The sequence below is a fragment of the Rhipicephalus sanguineus genome, chromosome 1, assembly GCF_013339695.2.
Source record: "Rhipicephalus sanguineus isolate Rsan-2018 chromosome 1, BIME_Rsan_1.4, whole genome shotgun sequence".
Taxonomy (NCBI): domain Eukaryota; kingdom Metazoa; phylum Arthropoda; class Arachnida; order Ixodida; family Ixodidae; genus Rhipicephalus; species Rhipicephalus sanguineus.
In genome coordinates this window covers 134,021,202-134,042,083 of record NC_051176.1, presented here as the reverse complement: position 1 = coordinate 134,042,083, position 20,882 = coordinate 134,021,202, and the positions used below count along the sequence as shown (strand labels likewise).

General features: G+C 45.9%; 1 protein-coding gene across 1 annotated transcript in view; it reads right to left on the bottom strand.

The window, feature by feature from the left end:
* Positions 1-12,080: 12,080 nt before the first annotated feature.
* Positions 12,081-20,882, bottom strand: part of LOC119398550 (nose resistant to fluoxetine protein 6) — a 49,502-nt gene continuing 40,700 nt past the window's right edge. The window contains exons 9-13 of the mRNA XM_037665394.2: positions 17,745-17,913; positions 15,406-15,488; positions 14,592-14,714; positions 13,858-14,302; positions 12,081-12,504 (exon numbers count right to left, since the gene is read on the bottom strand). Of these exons, the coding sequence (XP_037521322.2) occupies positions 12,124-12,504; positions 13,858-14,302; positions 14,592-14,714; positions 15,406-15,488; positions 17,745-17,913 (1,201 nt within the window). The 3' untranslated portion in view covers positions 12,081-12,123. The remainder of the gene's footprint in view (positions 12,505-13,857; positions 14,303-14,591; positions 14,715-15,405; positions 15,489-17,744; positions 17,914-20,882) is intronic.

Sequence of the window (20,882 nt, the reverse complement as noted above, 5' to 3'; positions counted from 1 at the left end):
CCAGCTAAAACTCTCTAATAAGAGCTACGTAGAGCGCTTTGGTCAGTGAGGGGTGCCTATAAAATAAGATACCACATGACCTGCATGAGAAAACAGATTATTTGCTAAACTTAGTTTTTGTAGAAATTATTAGTTCATAGAGCGTAAATTGTGCACGTGTTGTCTAACTATTCCGCACTGCTACAGCTTTATTTCTGCTACCTCTCTGCTAGATCGTTTGCCGTGCACTGCAACAAGCAAATGGCAGACACATCAGTGATTTTCGAGGGTACGATATCATTCGAAAAAAAAAAATGATGAAAGCGGATGTGTTACTAATACGCAAGTGTAATTATTACGCTGGTAAATACAATACATATTTCGACGACAAGACAACCTACTGAAAGTCATGCGTTTCAAAACTTGCGTCGCGATGCGTGACATTTCGTTTGTTGTGCTCGGCTGGGAGCTCCAGAACTCGCGCAGCTAACTGCACTTTTCGCGGTAGTCGGGGCAATAAGACTCGTTATAATTGACAACTTGGGGGGGGGGGGGGGGGGGCAAAATAGTTAGAGAGCATGCGCGAGCAAGTTTGTTTTCCACAGGAACGCCTCTACCAGAAGGGCAGACAAGCATTTTTTTTTTCATTCACCACTAATCCAAGTCTTTTCTTTCTTTCATTTCCCCCTTTCTCTAAGTGCAAGAGGGAACTTACAATGAGGCATGACATTCCTGCAGTATGTTTTCAAAAGCCTTGGTTCTGAGCCCGCGTTGGAATGAGGAGGGGTGAACAAGCTTAGGGGGAGAAAAGCAGTCAGGGAACGAAGAGTTTTGTACAAAAATATTCGTGCTGGAAAGCCAACTTACAGGTGTTTGGCAGGGGGCATCACGTGAAATAGTCAAACACACATACACTGCCAAGCACTCGCCACCTCACCGCGTGGTTTGCTCACTTTAGCGTGGTTTCCGGAAAGCAGGTTTCTAGGTATTGTCATACGAGCCTCAAAAATATGAGGAGGCAAGGTCAAGTTCTTTGTGTACTTCAAAAACGCTTCTACAGTCACCTGAGTACAAAGGCACAATAGCCTAACCTGCTTGTTATGCATTCATGATGTTCAGTGCAACACGCTATCTTCCCTTCTTTCTCTCTCCCCCCCTCTCTTTTTTTTTTCTTTTTTCAGCAGCCTCATGGGGTTACATTGTGCGTTGAAGACGTGTCGACTAGATTTAGCCACTGTGCTAAGATGTGGAGAAATAACCCATCCGCGATTTGGTGGCTTAGTAATGTTTAGAGGCGCCACTTTTGACGAACCTCGGAACTGACGTGAAACAACTTGATATCTTTTTTCACAGATGGCGCCACCATCAAAAAATGTTTGCGAGATTGATTATTTCTTGAAAATCTTTTGTTTCAAGCACTTCTTCGTAAAGTTAGTGAGTGCTGGTAATTACAGGACACTACATGGTCCTGCTAATGTGCAATATTTGTTGTGAATTAGCCTTTAGAAGAAAAAAAAAAGTAAATTTGCACGAACCTGGCAAGCAGGAAAATGAGCTAAATTCACTGCTGTCCTGCAAATTTTCTAATTAATTTACGACAATTTTCTCTTCATAGAAACCCAGAGAAAGGCTTGCTGCTTGAATATCAAAGATTTCAGAGTTTCAGCTTGGATAGTTTTGTCCCTTCGTCGGTAATGCCTGACCAAGTAAAGCCATAAATTGCCGAATTGAAGTAGTGATAATTCATGAACTGTTCATGAGAACACAAAACGACTTCGCGTAGACATAAAGTACACTGTAGCCTGGAAACCCGTTCATTATTGATGTTCTACACAGAACAGAAGAAATGTTATTTAGTCATAAACTTTCATTGTTTTGCCCATTTTTATTGGAGCCTGCATCAATTTCTAACTGCTTTACTGACAATATCTCTTCATAGAAACCTTGCATAACGCTTCATTAAAAGGCTCAGCAAATTTCATATCGTTATGTTGAACAGTTTTGCCGCACTGGCAGTACAACGGAGGCTTGTACAGCAAAAACGCTGTTTTTTGCTCACACTGTTTCTATTGCCATGAAATAACGCTGTAGACTAGGCGACAATACTAGCTGTCATTAGAAAGCGGAGAATGTAAACTTTATAATGCAATACAACTTATATTCGTCCATTGAGCGGAGCAAGCACAGTGCGCCAGTAAACAATGGCTAAAAAGCGGAGCGGGTGCCACCGGAGTGGGACCGCCACCTTATGGCGCACTGTGCTTGCTCTGCTCAATGGACGAATATGAGCTGTATTGCATTAGAAAGTTTACATTCTCCGCTTTCTAATGACAGCTAGTATTGTCGCCTAGTCTAGAGCGTTGTTACCTGAATGCGTGCGCTCGTCGTAATGCTTCTCAAATACTCGCCAAAAAAACCAACTATCAATATTGCGGGAACGTGTCGTGGGCCGCCGCTGCTTGCTGTATCAGCCATTTTGAAGCTGACAGCTTAGGGATTTCTTACTAGCGCCTTTACACTCGCGAAGCGTTGCTGTGTTTTGCCCGTGTACCGCGAAGAATAACAATACCTTATGAACTCAGCATATACGCTGCATACACCGCCGCGGAACCCCACACACCGGAAGGGCGACGAAACATCGCAGATGCTAGACAGCGCTGTGGTGGTGGAGTGCTAAATGGTTGCCTCCTTATGAAATTGGTGTATAAGCGCTCAACGCCGTCACACTGCTGGCTATTGACACTAGAAATGCCATTCCACATCACAGCCGCATGTTGAAGTTGCGGAATACACATTTCAGTGTACATTTCACGGAAAAATATAGGAGAAATAAATTCTCTAGATATTCCGAAAACACAGCCGAGGCGAGATGACCCCACATAGGAATGCGCTTATAATAATAATAATAATAATAATAATAATAATAATAATAATAATAATAATAATAATAATAATAATAATAATAAAACTTGGAGGACGCTTGAGCTTCGCCTTCAAGAGTACAACGCGATAGCGCGATCGGGCTCCGTGCGCATCGTCTTCTCGATTGCTATAGCCTGGCTTCGGTTCTCGGTGCATGCCTGAACCGTGCCGTAAGGAAACAAACGACTGTGCGCGTAACATTGGCCGTTTCAAAATATCCTAGAATACCTACTGCATGTATAGTTGTTAAGGGCCCACTACACCATAATTATTCCTCTTGCGAATCGGCGAAGGGCCCACTACGCGTCCGTAAGGCAACACGCGAACTTACGCAGCTGCGCACTTTGTTGATGCTTTTGCTGCTGATGATGATTAAGTATGTCTGAGCGACTTTGTAACGGGTGGGCCTTTAAAAAACCCATTCGTTGCGCAATTCACATGTTTTGACGCCTGGCGCTTTTGCTTTTGCTGCTGATGATGATTAAGTATGTCTGAGCGACTTTGTAACGGGTGAGCCTTTAAAAAACCCATTCGTTGCGCAATTCACATGTTTTGACGCCTGGCGCTTTTGCTTTTGCTGCTGATGATGATTAAGTATGTCTGAGCGACTTTGTAACGGGTGGGCCTTTAAAAAACCCATTCGTTGCGCAATTCACATGTTTTGACGCCTGGCGCGATTCTACGCTTCTGTCACACAATATTACATACGTTAAGGAGACTCCTTCGACTATGTGACATTCATATAGATTTTTTTTTTTCCGAAACAGGTTCAAGAAACAGCGTGACCCTGTGGTAGAATACCTGCTTGCCACGCAGACGGCATGGGTTCGATTCTCACTCGAACCCAAGATTTTTACTGTTTATTTTATTTGCATCTTTCTCGATTTTTCGTTCACGGACAAAATTATGATTTTTCGCTCACAACCAACGACGCCGACACCGGAATGTCTGCGAAACGAGCTCTTTAACGCTGTCGCTTCATAAATAATAATAATCCTCTATGTTTCTCATAAGATGAAAGGGTTTGGGAGCAAAAGCTGAGAGAGAGAGAGAACAACTTTATTAAAGAATAAACGAACCCCAGTCCGGGTCCACTAATAAAAAAAGAAGGCAAGGCTTAGCCATCAGACAAGCCTAAAAGTTTTAAATGTCCGAGTAGTGCCTTCATGATGTCTGGGGAAGAGCCCGCCAGCCACTCCTCCAGGGTCGCAGGTCTTAGATTGATAGGTATGTGTTTAAGGCTCTCGCCCATGGCTGCACGGCCCCCCGGACAATCCCACAGAGCGTGAGCGTTATCCGGGTAGCCACCGCATGCCACGCAGGCAGGAGACCCGTCCTTGCCTTGTATGTAGTGTTGAATGTGGGGTGTCATCAAAGAGTGAGTTTGGGCACGCCTCACCAGGGCTGCCTCGCGTCTCGTCATGGAGTGAGGTGGATCGGGATAAACCCTGCGGTTGTTGCGCATCTCGTCTAATCGTTCGCGCCTGTCTAAACGCGCCATAGCAAGTAATTCGGTTCGCTTCAGGGAATCCGGCCACCACAGGGGACGGCCCGGGAGACTTACACGGGACATGGCGTGTGCCACTTCATTCCCTCTGATCCCCGAGTGACCAGGTATCCACTGTATTCGAACACGTAACGAAGGGTGGGCATCTAAATGCTTCGTTAATGTGCTGTAATGCGCGTCTGGAATGTCACCTGTCGTGAAGGCTCGACAGGCTGCTTGGCTATCTGTGCGTATCAGTAAACAACGGGCATTTGGGTTGGGTATGGTGACTGCCTCTACTATGGCCGTGATTTCTGCCATGCATTGCGTACTAATGTTATGATGAAAGCCCCATGACAGTGGTAGTCCTTCGGAAGCTATTCCCGTTCGAAAGCCCTCGCCGGTCTGAGAGGGAGATGCGTCCGTGTACAATATCCACTCTCCTGTGGTTTCTTGGAGATGTTGGACTCGTGCTTCGCGTCGTCCTGTTTGTGTTTCTCGATCCATGTGCCGCGGTACAGGTTCGACGGTGATCTGGTCAAACGTCGCCCATGGGGGCCGGGTTGCTTCAAATGCGACAGGCGACGATATATCGTAGCCTAATTCCCGAAGCAGAGCGTATCCTTGTGCGGATAGTTTTAGGCGCGTGAATTGCGCTTCCCGGTGAATTTGAGCCAACTCTTCGAGGTTTGGAAGGATAGCCGTTCCCCGGACCCTATCAGACTTGGCGTATTGAGGGGTACCCAATATAGTGCGAGAAATCTGACGAAGTAGGGTCTCGAGCTTGGATTTTTGGGTCTTAGTAATTTCAATATATGGATATTGATACATGATGCGGGGAATGGCCAGGGCCAGGGTCATGCGCCTGAGTTGGTGTTCTTTGATGCCTCTAAGCTTGCGCGTTGTGCGTTTCAAGAGACGGTGAACTTGCTGCGACTGTTGTGTTGTGTGTAGAAACCACTCCTTTGACTTGCCGTCGTCTTGCAACCAGAAGCCTAGAACCTTTATGCAGGGCTTCCTCGGAATGGGGACATTCTTTATGGAGAGAGTAACGAGTTGCCGGTCCTCTTGGGCGCTTGGAAGTTTCCTGTTTGTGACGACGATATACTCGGATTTGGCACTAGATAGAGTGAGCCCTCTTTCTTCAAGGTATCGAGCGGTAATGTCAATGGCCGACTGTAGCGTGTGTTGTATGTCTGATGGGGGACCTTTTTTGGCCAAGAGGGTGATGTCATCCGCATATATTGTAAAATGAAGGTCTGGTACAGATCTGAGATCACGCGTCAGACCGTTGAGAGCGAGGGAAAAGAGTGTCGGTGACAAAATTGACCCTTGCGGCACACCTCGTTGGAGGTACCGCATGCGTGCTTTGACTTCGTTTACCTGCACGGCAACCGTGCGGTCGGTAAGAAAATTTTTGACGTAGTTGTATAGCTTCTGTCCCGGTCGAATCGCTCTGAGTCCCTCAAGAACCGCTGCGTGAGTTACGTGATCAAAAGCCCCCTTGATATCAAGGCCAACTATGGTGCGCAGTTGAGAGGTGCTGTATTCGGTGTACACATCCTGCAAAGCAAGCATCGCATCTTGCGTAGACATGTGTTTTCGGAAACCGATGACGCGTGGGTCAACCGGACAAGTTCTGTCCTGCTGCCAGAGTAGTCGCGTTAGCGCCATGCGCTCCATCAGTTTACCTGGACACGACGTCAGCGAAATCGGGCGAAGATTCGCAATTTCATTTGGTGCCTTATTGGGCTTGGGAATAGGAATGACCGTGGCCATTTTCCACTCTGCGGGTATATTGCCTGTTTCCCAAACTTGGTTGATGGTGTCCAGGAGAAATTGCAGTTGACTTTCGGGCAAATTTCTTAACATCTTATTGCTTATCCCGTTTGCAGGCGTCGATGGCCATTCGTAGCTCCCCCATTGAGAAGGGGCGGTCGAGATCGGAAGGAGTGTGGTCTGCTAATATCGGAAGAGGATGAGTGCCACGGATGGTCGTAGCTGTTGGGAAGAAGTGCTCAGCGATTTGTTCAGCCAAGGTTTCCGAGTCAATCCCTTTATTGAGTTGCATTATTTCTAAGTGGTTCTTTCGTTTCGGTTGCCCAAGCAAGGTCCGAAAAAGAGACCACGCTCTGCTTGTGTGTAAGTTGTTGCCTGCGTGCTCACAGATATCCAGCCAATTGTCGGTGGCCAACTTGTCCGCATACTCTTGCGCTTCTCGCGTGATCCCTTCTATGCGGGATTTGAGACGTTTGTTTAGTTTGTTCCGTTTCCATCTCCTAATTAACGCATGCCTTTTGTCCCAGAGCGCTACAAGGTGTCGGTCGATTTGTGGGTTGTCATCGTTGCGTTGAACTGCTTTGGTGGTTTGTCTATGTGCCATAAGGAGAGAGCGGTTCCAATCGTCAAGTGTCGACGTTTTTATGTTTGTTGAGACCCTTCGAAAGGCGTCCCAGTCTGTGAGCTCCAGCGGTATTGAGTAGTACCCACGCCTGGGACCTCTTTGTCGATTAGGTAAGGGAATGGTAATTTCGAGGATGCAGTGATCACTGCCGAATGTTTCACCTAAATTGCGCCAGTCCGGTGTCTTATTAGTCCTGCTCCATGCCAAATCGGGATTGGTGTCACGTTGCACAGAATTACCGGTTCGAGTGGGCGTGCTGACATCATTGAGAAGAGAGAGGTGGTGTGTGTGGGCTAAGTTGAGAAGGGTCGTCCCGGCCTCCGAGGAGGCATGGTACCCCCAGTAGGTATGACTACTATTGAAGTCGCCTGTCCACAGCAAGTCCGATTTTTCAAGTTGCTTTAAAAGGTTGTGCCATGGACTACGGTGCATTTTAGAATTAGGTAGGCGGTATGTATTTATGATGCTTATGTCGTACTGTCGGAAAAATCTACATTTCAAGAAAACGCTTTCTTCTTTGGCATTATTCAGATAGTCGAGAGGTTCCTGCACAACGGTGTGTTGGTCCGATACCAGCGTTAAGGCCATGATTCGGTACGTGACTTGTGCAGTTCCATGCCCACGTTTTTGTGGGATGCTAGGAGCACTATAGGTTGTATAGGCAGGTAATGAGATTAATGCTAATGGTTCCTGGAGAACTATGACATCAGGTTTACGTGGTGATTGCGTGATGAATTGTAAGAGGGAGCTGCGTTTATGGCGAATACCTCGACAGTTCCACTGCCACACGATAATCCCCGCAGTAGGCTGTGACGAAACATGCTGAGAATTACTCGACGTTGCCATTGTTAGTATTGACATGTTTATACGGATGGGCATCGTCACGAGCTGTACCACGTCTGCGCGTAGTTGCTGCGTTTCTGAGGAGCTCAAGCGATTGCGCGAGCGATGCTAGTTGCTTGAGGATCTCCACTTGTTGCGCCTGTATCTCGTCTTGTTGCTTCTGCAGAAGGTTAAGCTGTCTTTCTAGTGTTTCTAGCCGCGTATCTGTCTCGGCCTTATATGCGAGAAAATAATGCGGTGGTGCTGGCAGCTGTGGGCCAGCGTAAGACGGAGTCGAGGTGGGTGAAAGTGTAGGGGTGTTATGTTTGCTGGCACTGCGACCCAGTGGAGTGAAGGACGGACTCACCTTGTCCGATGGAGACTGCCTTGGCTGCTTGTGCGGGGGTTCTTCGGAAGACGCAGGCGGCTTCTGGGAGAGGAGTGCCCGAACATAACTTGGTGTTTTCGGCTTGGGTAGCGGTGGCAGTGGCGCCGGTCGTTTCGTTGTGTAGCCTGGCAGACTGCCAGACCGGGGTCGGGGTTCCGGTTGTGGGTCCGGTGTGGTATCTTGTAAAGCTGAAAACCGGTTCTGGAGCGGCAGAAAGGGATAGTTTTGGTCGTTCTTCTTTGTTGGTTTGGTTGGTCGACTCTGGCTTGTTTGGCTTATCTGAGGCTCAGTAGAGTCCGTTGGTGTGCTCCTGAGTCGTCTTTTTTCCGCGGCGATGCGGGCGAGCTTGTCGGCTTGCTGTTTCTTGGGGCACCGTGGGTCGCGAGCCCCATGCGGTCCTTCGCAGTTGAAGCACTTAAGTTCACATTCGTGCGCTGTACGTTCGGGTTGTTGGCCGGCAGGGAACTGTTGACCACATGTCTCGCAACGAGTGAATTCATGTGCCGTGGGACATACATCGGCGCGGTGGCCTATGGTTAAACGAATGCTGCATTGTACCGCGCGAGGGCGAAAAGGTTGTGTTTTTGTGAGCCACAGGCCCATCTTGACTTCCTTGGGCGCCGTGGCGCCCTTCACTGTGAGGAGTATAGTCTCTGACTGGCCTATTCGACGTGCTGCCAGAATCTGCCGGTCTTCGATGCTGATGATGCTGAGAAGCTGGTCGTCAGGAATATCCTTGGGAAGGCCATGAACAACGCAGCGTGCGTGGTGTGCTTCGGCTGCCACATAGGCGGTCACATCGTGGCGTTTTCCGTTAAGTGTCAGTGAGCGCAAGCCAGCGAGTTTCTGCGTCGCTGATTCTCGCCCGCTTGTCGCCGCGACAAGGTTCTGTAGCGTTCTTACTTGTATGTTGACGTCGCGCACCTCAGACGCCGTGAGTCCAGCAGCGACGCCGATGGCGTTGGTGACTTGATAGGTCGGATACTTCGCAAGGTTGAGCTGTGTGCCCAGTCTCAGGATGATGGTCTGTGGGCTAACGTGGCGTCTCACAACATGCACAGGAGTGGCTTGATGATCGTCAAGCTGGTGTTCCATGCTTGTTTCGTCTTCCATCACGCCGGAACGCAGGGTCGCGTTTCCCCCTGCCGTCGGTGAGGCTCCGGCGGTGAGGGTTAGCGAGGCTGCCGTGTCGCAGGTGCGGGAAAAAGCATCCAAAACAAGAGTATACTGCTCCGACGTACCCTACATGATGTCCATGTGGTGCCGGAACACTGGTCGTATCCTTGAGAAAATTAGAACGTCGTAAATCCAGTAACTCGGGTATTTCGGGCGAAAATCGCAGAGCCGTAGCGAGGTGCGTCTTGTCGCCTCAAGCCCCCTAGCGGCCCCTCGCAAAAGCTGAGAAAGAAAGCAGCTTGAGATGCTGTCTCAGTTTTCTAAGTCGAAGTTTTTCTTTCTTTTGTTGTAACAGATTGTATTATTGTTCCTTTTTATTGCATCAATACGAAGATAAGTCGCAGTCATCGTTTTCGGGTGACTTTTTTTCACTTATTCGCTATAATATCAGTAAAACTGAAACAACGCGTAAAATGAAGAGCTTACCTTATAAGCGTGGCACTGTGAAGTACTTTCACGTATTGATAATTTGCCGTTACGAGAATGACTTCAAAGATCGCTAAAACGCCGGGTGAATATGAAGAAACGAAACTTTATTGTACACTGTACATTCAAACATTGTTCACCGTATGAGCTGTTGACTGCGCCACGTGATTCGCTGTTCACTGCCATCACCGCGATGTTAGCATCCCGTACATTCCGCTGGCACACAGAATGCGTGGGGAGCTCGAAGCCACCCAGTCTGCAGATATCACAAGCGGGTCTTGAACTTTCTGTCCCGTATTAAAGCTGTGCGAAAGTATAGACCTGCGTGCCGCAGATATATTACTCTTGTTCAGTTTTCCTGCAACTCCCGTTCAAAGATTAATAGCCGGGAAATAGCACTGCGGCCACGTGATTTTGCGAAGACACACTTACAGTGACATATACACACACACACATTGACAAACACACGAACGCACTAGAAGCAGGCGTATACAGTAGGGAGGTGGATATTCTTGGCGGCCGTGTTTCACGTAGTGCGCTTCCTCGCTTGTGTATACGCCTCTCATTGATAAATAACGCAGGTAACGGCAGCTCGTTATGCTCTGGCGTGCGACTGCGGCTTTATGGCATCTTAGAACGGTGGTTTTACGCGAAAAACATTTGGCCCTGCGATTGGCGCACCTGGAGCGAGCGTTTGGCTATTGCCAGGTCGTATTCCCTTATATCGAAGAAGTAAAAAGAAATCTATAGGGAAGTCAAAGGAGACCGTCTCACGCGAACTTTAGGCGGGACATGATTTCGATGACCGCAAGCTTTATCCTCAAGTTTCACCCCAGGATCCATCATGAGCGTTCTCTTCACCACAGCGGCTTAAGAATGACACAAAAAGAAAGAAAGAAAGAAAGAAAGAAGGAAAGAAAGAAAGAAAGAAAGAAAGAAAGAAAGAAAGAAAGAAAGAAAGAAGGAAATACAGAAAGAAAGAAAGAAAGAAAGAAAGAAAGAAAGAAAGAAAGAAAGAAAGAAAGAAAGAAAGAAAGAAAGAAAGAAAGAAAGAAAGAAAATAATAACCTAAGCTGTTTGCGCTTCTCAAATATCGAAACGGCAGCTCTTATCGTGAGATGAGGCTTTGCAAGCCAGGAAACGTAAGTGGAAAGGGGAGGCAGGTAGGAAGGACACACCATTCCGCATCAGTTCGCCGTGACGTCATAGATATCGGGAACATATCGGTTATTCGTTATCGATAAATAAGGCGGACAAAACACTTGACTTTGCGACTTTCGAGAATTCAGTTTGCGCTGCTGGTATATCTGTTGCGCTTGCATTCTCTGAGCATGTATGCCTGGGTAAAAAGTACGGTTTGAATTCACCAGCCTTCCAGGTCGACCGAGCCGGTACTCTGCATAAACACGACGCAAATGTTATTTATTCTCAGGATCGCCGTTTTCGTCGCTTGCGCGTCCTTTAAGTATAACCGAAGCATGGAAACCAATGAGGTTCAGCGTCGCGTTCTGGCTCACTAAAGGCCGGTATGTGTGATTCGGCAGCTTTCACTCTCCACCGTTGCCTGGGAATAACGTATCTGCGTTCCTAGCGACAGTGGGGTCGCAGTGAAAGCGTTGTCCTTTTACTGCCTCTCATCTTCGCCGTAGAAGACGAAAGAACGCTACCGCGATGGGCACAAACAGCAGCGATAAAGAAGACCAAAAGCGTCGCGTGACCGAGGGCCACCGGCGCTCGCTTAAGGAAGGATGCGTCGGCTAGCTGGCGTAAATTGTCCTTTACGCACGTGGAGGAGATTCTCGGTTAGCCCGCTTTGAATGCTCGCGATCAAAACGTCTTTGGATGGCTGAGCGAGTTTAGAAAACGCTTTGCTTTCGAGACACGTGGAAGTTTGTCCCAAGCCAATTGTACATATTGCAGTGTAGGCATGCGTATGAATGAGTCGCGTGCGAAAAAAAGGAGGAAAAAAGGTATAATGCGAGACATTAGTAAACAGGCCAGGGAACCTTCTACGCTTTCAAAGTGCGGCATGGCGCTGTAGGTTTGTGCTGAGCCCCACCCGTGGCTGCCAATAAACCAATACACGAGTGGGCCTTGAATTATTATGCTATAGCGAGAGAATCAAATGAAAAGGAGAGAAAGAGAGGTAATGAAGAAATAATAAAAATATAAGCTTAAGTATAGGAGGACACGTTCTTTTACGGCACATATTCGCGCACTCGCATTTCATGGAGATAAGAAAAAGGAAACATTACAGCACAAAATTAAGGAGGTGCATAACCATAACTGCATACGATAAACACAGCACGCATGTACAAACTACCAAAATTCACATAACCGGGCGCCGCAGCATCACCTAGTCTCACAGCCGTGGGCAAGACATTAGACAATGAAAAAAAAAAAAAAACCCTAGCTGAAGTTGGCTCTCCTTGCCCACTGGGCTGTAAAGACAACATTTACAGAAAGTTAAAACATGCAGGACTATTTACACATTTTTGCATCTAGATATACAACATATTTTCAGAATTTTACTGAAACTATGGCGCCGTTGGCCGCAGTGTCTTTCTCGTTGAGATCGGTTTCACCGGCACCGTTTATATAGCCATTGTTATGGCTTCCATTGCACACATTCTTTGGGACGTCGGTGATGCCGTTGGAAAGCCGCCGTTTGAACAACGATGCGTCCTCAATTTTTGTCGCACCATTAACGGTGGCGACTTGGACGGCCTTCAGTTCTTGGATGTCGTTATTGTATTTGGTGTTGTCGCTCCTCAACTTATCCATGTTCATGAATCTTCGGAAAAACTCGTTATCCAGGCCGGCCACGGGGCATTCGACGAGTAGGTAGAGGATGGCGCCCAGGACGTAGGACATCACCACTTGCGAGATGTAGATCTGAGCCTGCGTACGCCACCAAAGTATACCGCAAGTTAGTTGTACGTTAGAGGAAAAAAAGGTGACCGGAGACGCTATTGGTTTTCCGTTTCAGGGACACTAAGGTGATACGATGAATCGGCTCAAATTTATAAATTGTGCTCTGAGAACTCTAATGTCGGTAATTTCTCCTGTATGTGTATATTAATAGAAGAGAAAAATCAAGGTCCATGTCTCAATTTTAAATTTCGCGCCGATGTCTCCGCTCGTGTCGTCACGGATTTCAATGTGTATCTGTCGTATTTTGGCGACACTGACTCAACGATATTTCCGGAAACTTGGTATGTTAAGTCTATGACCACCTCAGAGGACAGTGTACTTTATTTTTACTGATTAGGAACCATGTATCACCTAGTGGAGGTTATCAAAATCTATGACGTCACGGCGTTCGGGGCGGGAATTTGAAGGTGGCGTCGCTACCCAAATTTATTTTCGTGCGTTTTCTCGGTTACCAAGCGTCTTCGTGTGGTGAGGTGTTTTCGGTATTGTGAAAGTGTAATTGACCAATATGCGAGAACTGGTTTTTCTCTTTAGTGTCCCTTTAATGACGTGAAACAATTTTCGGAGACCAGAATAAACTCGCTGCAGTGACGACTCCGTGCACGACATTCGTTCTGCTGCTGAGCACGAGGTTGATTCCTGGCCACACCTGCAAATCTTTATACTAACGATGCAAGAACGCTCGCCTATGGCGCTTTGCGTGCGCGTTGACGAAAGCCCAAGTGGGCGAAGGTAACCTCGAGCCCTCCTGTACGGAATCTGTCGTGACCCTTGTAGAGCTTCGGGGAGCTCAATAGACTAGAATGGGGAATAACATGACGATTATATTCCGGTTGTAATAATTTTCGCGCTTTGACATAGCGATGAGCAGCGCCAAAGCTGCTTTATCGCAAGAATCGGCTGATTGGAAGCCGCAGATTGTATAAAAAAACAGTGGAATAGGTTCAAAACAATCGTAATATTATGCAGGCCTGGTTCGCCACATTACATCTGTAGCTCGTCTGACATTTTTCTCAAACATACTAGAAGCCAAGTACTGTGCCCTGTCAAAGGCTTGATAACGTTTCAGTAATTTAGTAACGGCCTCTTGATAACTTAGTAACGATCGCTTGCTAAGGAGTTAACCCAATCACGACATCCTCTCTGATGTTACTGTGGCAGGTATTTCTAGCACCTTTGTCGTATCTAGCTAGCCTTGTGCGGTATACGAATAAAATGTGCCGCAAAGAAGAAAGACCTGTCGATTATTCTGCATGTAACATATCCCTATGGTAAACGAAGCCTTATATTAGCGACTTATGCGCAGGTACTGTTGCTCACGTGCAAGAAAGGCTGCTGGCTGATGTGCTCCCGGCTGAGAATAGCGTTGGTGGCCATGAGGAGGATGTGCACCACGTAGACTGAGAACGACAGCCTTCCGAGCGGGTACATGATGGGCCAGGCGAGGATCTTGGTGACGAAACCTCCGCGGCCCGTGGCGCAAGCGTACATGACCCAGCCGACGCTCAAGCCCCACGAGACGCGGTGCATGCCGCCGTAGATGGCCGACTCGAGCCTCTGTGGCTGGCGGCCCGTGAACCAGCTGCGCACGCCCAGCAGCGCGGTCAGGGACACGGCGACGGCGAGAACCCAAGCAGCGCTCTGCACCCTACGCGACAGATGGTGCCTCTTGACGGCCAGGCAGCCGAAGATCATGCCCACAAATAGTGGCGGCGCGTGCGTGTACGCCTTGTCGTAGATGTTCATCGCCGATTCGATGAGCTGCCTGCGCGGAGGTTTAGAAGACACGGTGCAGTTGGTGACTGACTCGAGTACTGCATGCTACGGCGATCAGATGTCGCAAGAACAAAACTGTCGAGTTCAGCATGGCTTAAATTTCGCTCTTTGAGTGTTGCGCTACAGCGCGATGTTACGGACACTCGCAAATACACCTTTAAAACGAAGTCAGTGCTCCTGTCACCTCCCACCCTCCTTCCAATACAGTTACTGTGAACTGCGAACGAAATTCAGCGATAGCTCTAGAACGGGAATGACTTCGAGTAAGTACGACTTACCTAACATTCGTGGTAAAGATGATGTTGAACGGCGTGTACTCATGGACGTAAATCTGAATGCCGGTCGTCAGGCAAGTGGCAACAACGATAAGTCCCATGAGGTATAGAGATCCCTTAAACCATCTGCAACATAAGAATCGAAACCATCGTTCGTGAAACTAGCGAAAGTCTTAAGTAAATTGAGAGATACGGTGTGGCCAAGAGATCTGCTATGACAGAGAGAAAAGATACTGCTGTTGAAATAAATGTGGAACCACATGAACAAAATGTTCCTACCTTAATGGTTTCTTTATAGATTGCAACAATTACTGATCTTGTAACAGCAATAGGGAGGCCAACAAAGACAAGAAAAAAAAGAGAGGACATTAATGAGGCGCTTGAAAACATTGTGATCTTCAGTTGTAGAATATGCAGAAACAGTACGTTAACCTCTTATTTATTTTCGCACCAACGAATGACCAGGTAAAAGCTGTTCATTTGGCTTTGCATCTCTTGGCTGTGTAATGATATGATTCCAATGGTGTATATAATATGTCTTTGCGGTCGAACTAAGAGTGTTCACCAACATGCCACTCAGTCTCGTTACTTCTGTTCTAGCCGGAGCTAAACAAACTGAGCAGACTAAGTAATCACGAGATCATGTTAATTAAGCCGAGCAAACCTGCACAATGTATCAAACGGACATTGGCAAACGCGCGATGGAATTATCACAACACGTTCCTCTAAAAGTGGAATAAGCGTATCTTGTTAGAAAGTAAGGCAGGCTAAGTATGGGCGTAATACATGCTAAAGAAAGAAAAAAAGGATCGCTTACTTAGGCATGATGAAAACCAGGATTAAAGTACTGAAGACGGCAAGCTGGTAGTCGACTGAGATGTACCAGTAGTGGGGCATACACTGCATAAAAGAGAGACGAGTGACTCCTTGAGCACAGCGCAGCCTGTGTACGTGTAGGTTATACAAACATATTTCTCTATCAACACGTAACAAAATGCACTGTTTTATCGGGGTATTTACAGGTACAGGAATACAATTAAGGTCGTAGTTATATGTTGAAGACAAACGTATGTTCTCTTTCTAGGTGATGGGTAGTACTTGAGGCATTACTGGGTAGTGCTTGGAGGCATGATACCTTCGTGCTAATTCCTCAAACGCTACTCCTTGCCTAGCAAATTAAAAACAAAAACATAAGAAAGGACTATACAGCCGGCGCCGTCTAAAGGTGCAACACGTAAATGTTATGCATTAAAAAATTACGAATCCAACCATTTCCTTGCTCCTTCATTTCTGTTTATGATTGCGAAATATGTGGGCGCCTTCATGTGGAGGAAGCACTCCTACATAAATAAAATTAGTGCATAACGCAGAGAGATGTGTCGGTTCACTTCAGTTATAGGAGCTCACCCATCACATCGATACATTAAGTCCATGAGTAGTTACTGCAGGGGGAAGGCGACTCCTCGAACATGAGGTCTGTGGCGGTTTGAAGACAAACCGTTTACAATGTGAAATTGCAACACAAAATACAGTCGTTGTTGCTCCTATGTTGGCGGATTATACTCTATTTCCTTAGTGAGTACTCATTCCTCACTGCAATGTCTGACAACCAAACGTGGGGCCGCTCTATATGGAAGGACGCCAGCGAGTAACTCCACCATAGGTCGGCAAACTCACTCATGAGTCGACTCACTCAGACTCACTCAGACTCACTCAAACTCAGATCGAACCGTGAGTCGGAGTTTGAGTGAGTCCGGCTGAGTAATATTTTGGTGAGCTTGAGTCCGAGTGAGTCCGGCTGAGAAAAATTTTAGTGATTCTGAGTCCGAGTGAGTCCGACAGAGGAAAATTTTAGTGAGTCTCAGTCCGAGTGAGCCCTAAGCGCAAAATATATTTCTTGAGTGAGTCTGAGTGATCTCCAAACTTTTTTGCCGACCTATGGTTCTATCTACACAACTGCAGCATTACTATCAGGCTTATGTCGTCCCACGTTTATACTCCCGCCGAACTTACACATACTTCAAAGCACTAGCGTTCATACACCAGCTCAATATTTATTAATCAGAGGCGCGAGTTACGTAGAAAGGGGGAGGGCAGGTTGACCTCCCTCCCGCAAACTTTTTTCGGGAAGTTCTTGATAATAATATCTCATGTGAGTCACCTGTTTCGATAAAAAATGTCCTTACTGCATTACAACCACTAATAACTCATATCTGAATCTACGAGATCAAAAGGCGCCAAGTGAAGCACCAATTATGCGAAGTATTGGTTTTAAAGAGCATTGACACCATGGTCAAAAAAGCCAATTATACGCTAACGGACTCATGAGTCGACTCACTCGGACTCAGATAGAGCCGTGAGTCTGAGTCTGAGTTAGTCCGAGTGAGTAATATTTTGGCGAGTTTGAGTCCGAGTGAGTCCGGCTGAGAAAAATTTCAGTGAGTCTGAGTCCGAGTGAGTCCGACAGAGGAAAATTTTGGTGAGTCTGAGTCCGAGTGAGCTCTAAGGGCAAAATATATTTCATGAGTGAGCCTGAGTGAGCTTTACATTTTCTGCCGACCTATGAACTCCACTGCCGGTTTTAAAATAAAACGCCTGATTGATGGGAATGTGGTGAACTCACTGAACGCGCCAACATTACTGATGGGAACAACGCGAGAAGTTGACCTCATGCTTCATAAACCCAGAAACACTAAACGAACTCTTCATTCAGAGGTATCTGAGGACAACAAGCTTCAGTAACTGTCCATTTAGGAGTTCAATGTTTTTCCATGCCCTTGGTTATCTTTACTCTTCGCTCTTGTTTCGCTCTCCTTCTTTTTCTCCCTTTGCCTCTTCAAGCGCAGGCTAGCAAAATAAGCGCCTGTGAAATGAACCTTGTTGTACTCTTTATTGAGATTAACTTTGTTGCCGCCACTTGTCATTGCTTGGTGCTTTCTCTGTCATTTCGCTTTGCGTCACGATTGGCCTGCACCTGTTCTTACGAGCTGCTTTAGGCATTTCTTATTTCCTGACAGTTTTAGTAGAGTGGTGAGGCAGCGAGGATGTAGTGTTTGACCACCGTTGCATTTGACGTACTCCCGATGGTCGCTTCCTGTCAAATCTCCGCCCCAGAATTGACAGCTAAGTAATACAGGGCCGGGACAAGCTGCTCACCAGGTCCTTGAAGTCTTCCATGTAGTTTTGGGTCATGGTGAATATCTTCCACCAGCTCTTTTCGCAAGGGTTCAGGAAGAGATGCCAGTAGTCGTGCAACACGGGCCCGTCTGCCAGGGCCGGGATGAGGTATACGAAGCCCAGGAGCGCTGCCATTGGCACGATAAATCTGTGGCAAGACAGAGGACACCGTGGGTTTAGCCCGTGCAATCGCTGTTCCATGCAAGGTTCTTCGCGTCTATACCAAAAAAAAAAAAAACGAGACGCACCAAAGGTACAGACGACGTTGATTTGCTGGTTACATTTAATGCGATAGCAATTATATGGACGCTCTCGGCGGGTTTTGCAGTCGCCATCGCCGTGTCGTTCCGTGTGCATATATATATATATATATATATATATATATATATATATATATATATATATATATATATATATACTAGTGCCCACAATATATATATATATATATATATTTATATATATATATATATATATATATATATATATATATATATATATATATATATATATATATATATATATATATATATATATATATTGTGGGCACTAGTTATGTGCTTCTTTCTCATCTGTGCATTTTCATAATCATCATCATCCGTTTGTCTCTCTGTCCTCATCATCACCGTGTGTCATTCTCATCATCATCGGGTGTGTGCACGTTCGGCACATTCTCTTCCGAGGCCTTGGGTCTAATAAACGTCGCTTCAACCAAGACGTCATGCGTGGTGGAGGTGCTGGGTATATATATATATATATATATATATATATATATATATATATATATATATATATATATATATATATATATATATATATATATATATATATATATATATATATATACAGTGTTGTAGGCGTTACTGAAAAAAAGTAACTAAATACGTTACTCGTTACACTATAAAAAAAGGAACGCGTTACCGCCCTACGTTACCTACAAAAAAATGTAACGCGTTACCGTTACCGTTACCGAAAAAAAGTAACGGACGTTACCTCTGCCGTTACTCCGCAATCATAAATTTTAATCGATGTATCTTTGCTGCAGGAACCCACAATAACAATAATTTAAATCTGAAAATTTTGTTTCACATAAAACTTCTAACCCAAACAACGAATATACCCAAAATGCTGATTTAACGAGTATTACTTGCACAAATGTACCGTACGTTAGCAATGGTATAGTGGCTTAAAGTTGCCTTTAGAGTTACGTGTGATGGCTTCTGACTCTGACACATGGTGAAGCCATTTTTCTCAATGTGACATTATACAGAATATGAGATTCAATCATCAACGCTATTCGCAAAGAAAGCATCAATGAAATCTCAAGAAATTTACAATAATTCTGATGGTGTGCTTCTGCTAGCAAAATAGATGCGCGAATTTTGTAGTAGTAAAGAAATGCTTAAATGGGCTAGTCACGTGAAAAAACATCTGTGCATAAACATTTTTTGTTCAATTTAACCTGTATAATTACCGCAAAAATTGCGAGCGTTTATGTGAGGGTGTTCAAGATCAGCCTGACTCGCTCAGGAGTTCAATAACCAGAAACTTCGCTGCAGTTGCAGATAAAAAAAGCAAAATTTATTTTTAAAACAAAGTTGATAAGCCTTATCAACTTTGTAGCTACTATAAAATGTCGCATATTTAGACATTTTTCAAAAACAGTTTCCTTCGCTCTACAAGTTTCAAACAATGTTACTTTACTCTTTGTTGCGCATACATTTCATACACAAAATATCTTCTTTGTAACGATAATATTTGTGTTTTACAACGTCGTGAACTTTCGAGAACGACAGGTAATGAAATTGGTCCCTCCGGATTGAATATGTTTGATATATTTTCCCTCGTAAATTATGCAGTTAATAAGAAAATTAAGTTACTTTTCGGGATATTGGCATGGGACATGCATAAAATAATAAATACTCAATCAAATCTAAAATATCTACTTTCGGATCCGTGTCGATCTCTCGTGGAATCACCCGTTTGCAATAACCACGATTAGTACACTAACTGCGGTAATGTCTGCCGTGTAGCTGCCTGTAACCGTGGTTAGCCGTAACCGTAGTGAGCTTAACCGCGGTTAAGGCTGTTCGTGTGACAGCGGTATTAATGTAGTGAGTAAAAAAAAAAAAGATGTTTTTTTTTTGCGTTACAAAAAAAAAAATTCTACGTTTCGCGTCCCGCTTGCATTCTTTTTCAGGGTTTTCTTCCAGCCGGGGGTCACGCCTATTCTCCAAAATAAGGCAGACTCTAGATCGGCAGCGCACCTGTAGACCGGTTGACGTTACCGGCTGTCGCCTGGATGGGCCAGAATTCCACAGAAAGCCGCTTAAGTCGACGACGCGGGAGTTGTCGAATTCGATGCGGTGGTTGTTTATGCTATGCTCAGCGAGTGTACTCCTTTGTCACGCGAACTTGCGGACATCGTTTTTATGTTGTCGCAGCCTCTCGGGGGAGTTCTTCGTTTCCCCCACGTAAAAAATTTCACGATCAGCACGTGGTATGGAGTAAACCAGCCCTTGCGCTTTCTCTTTGGACGGCCTGTCTTTTGGGCACGAAAAGGCGCAGGTGCCAGCAATCCATCTGCTACATCCATATCCACGAGAAGCATGTCCGTACAGTTTCTTATGGCGAATTATGCAGCTTTCATGAAGCTTTGTGCGGCGATGGCCCAAACCTCCACACAAGGAGTCGGCGCGTCTTGAGAAATTGGTCCCCACAATTTCCACACACAAAAAAAGCGATTCCGCCCGCGCTTTCTTGGTCAACGCCTGGCAGGCCGATAGCAGTCCGATGCTGCGGCAAAAGAATTTGTCGGGGCGAGCTCTGAGAAAACGGCACCCCCAGGATGAAAAAGTAACGAGTAACGTGACACCACACGTTACCGAAAAATGTTAACGTAAGTACGTTACCCGTTACAGTTTCTAAATTGTAACGAGTACGTTACTAAGTTACCGAAAAAAGTAACGCGTTACCGGTAACGCCGTTACTTGTAACGCGTTACCGCCAACACTGTATATATATATATATATATATATATATACACACACACAACATACGCACAGAGAAAAATAGTTCAGAAGATTTCCGAAGCGCGCGACCGGGTGGTTCGAATTGTAG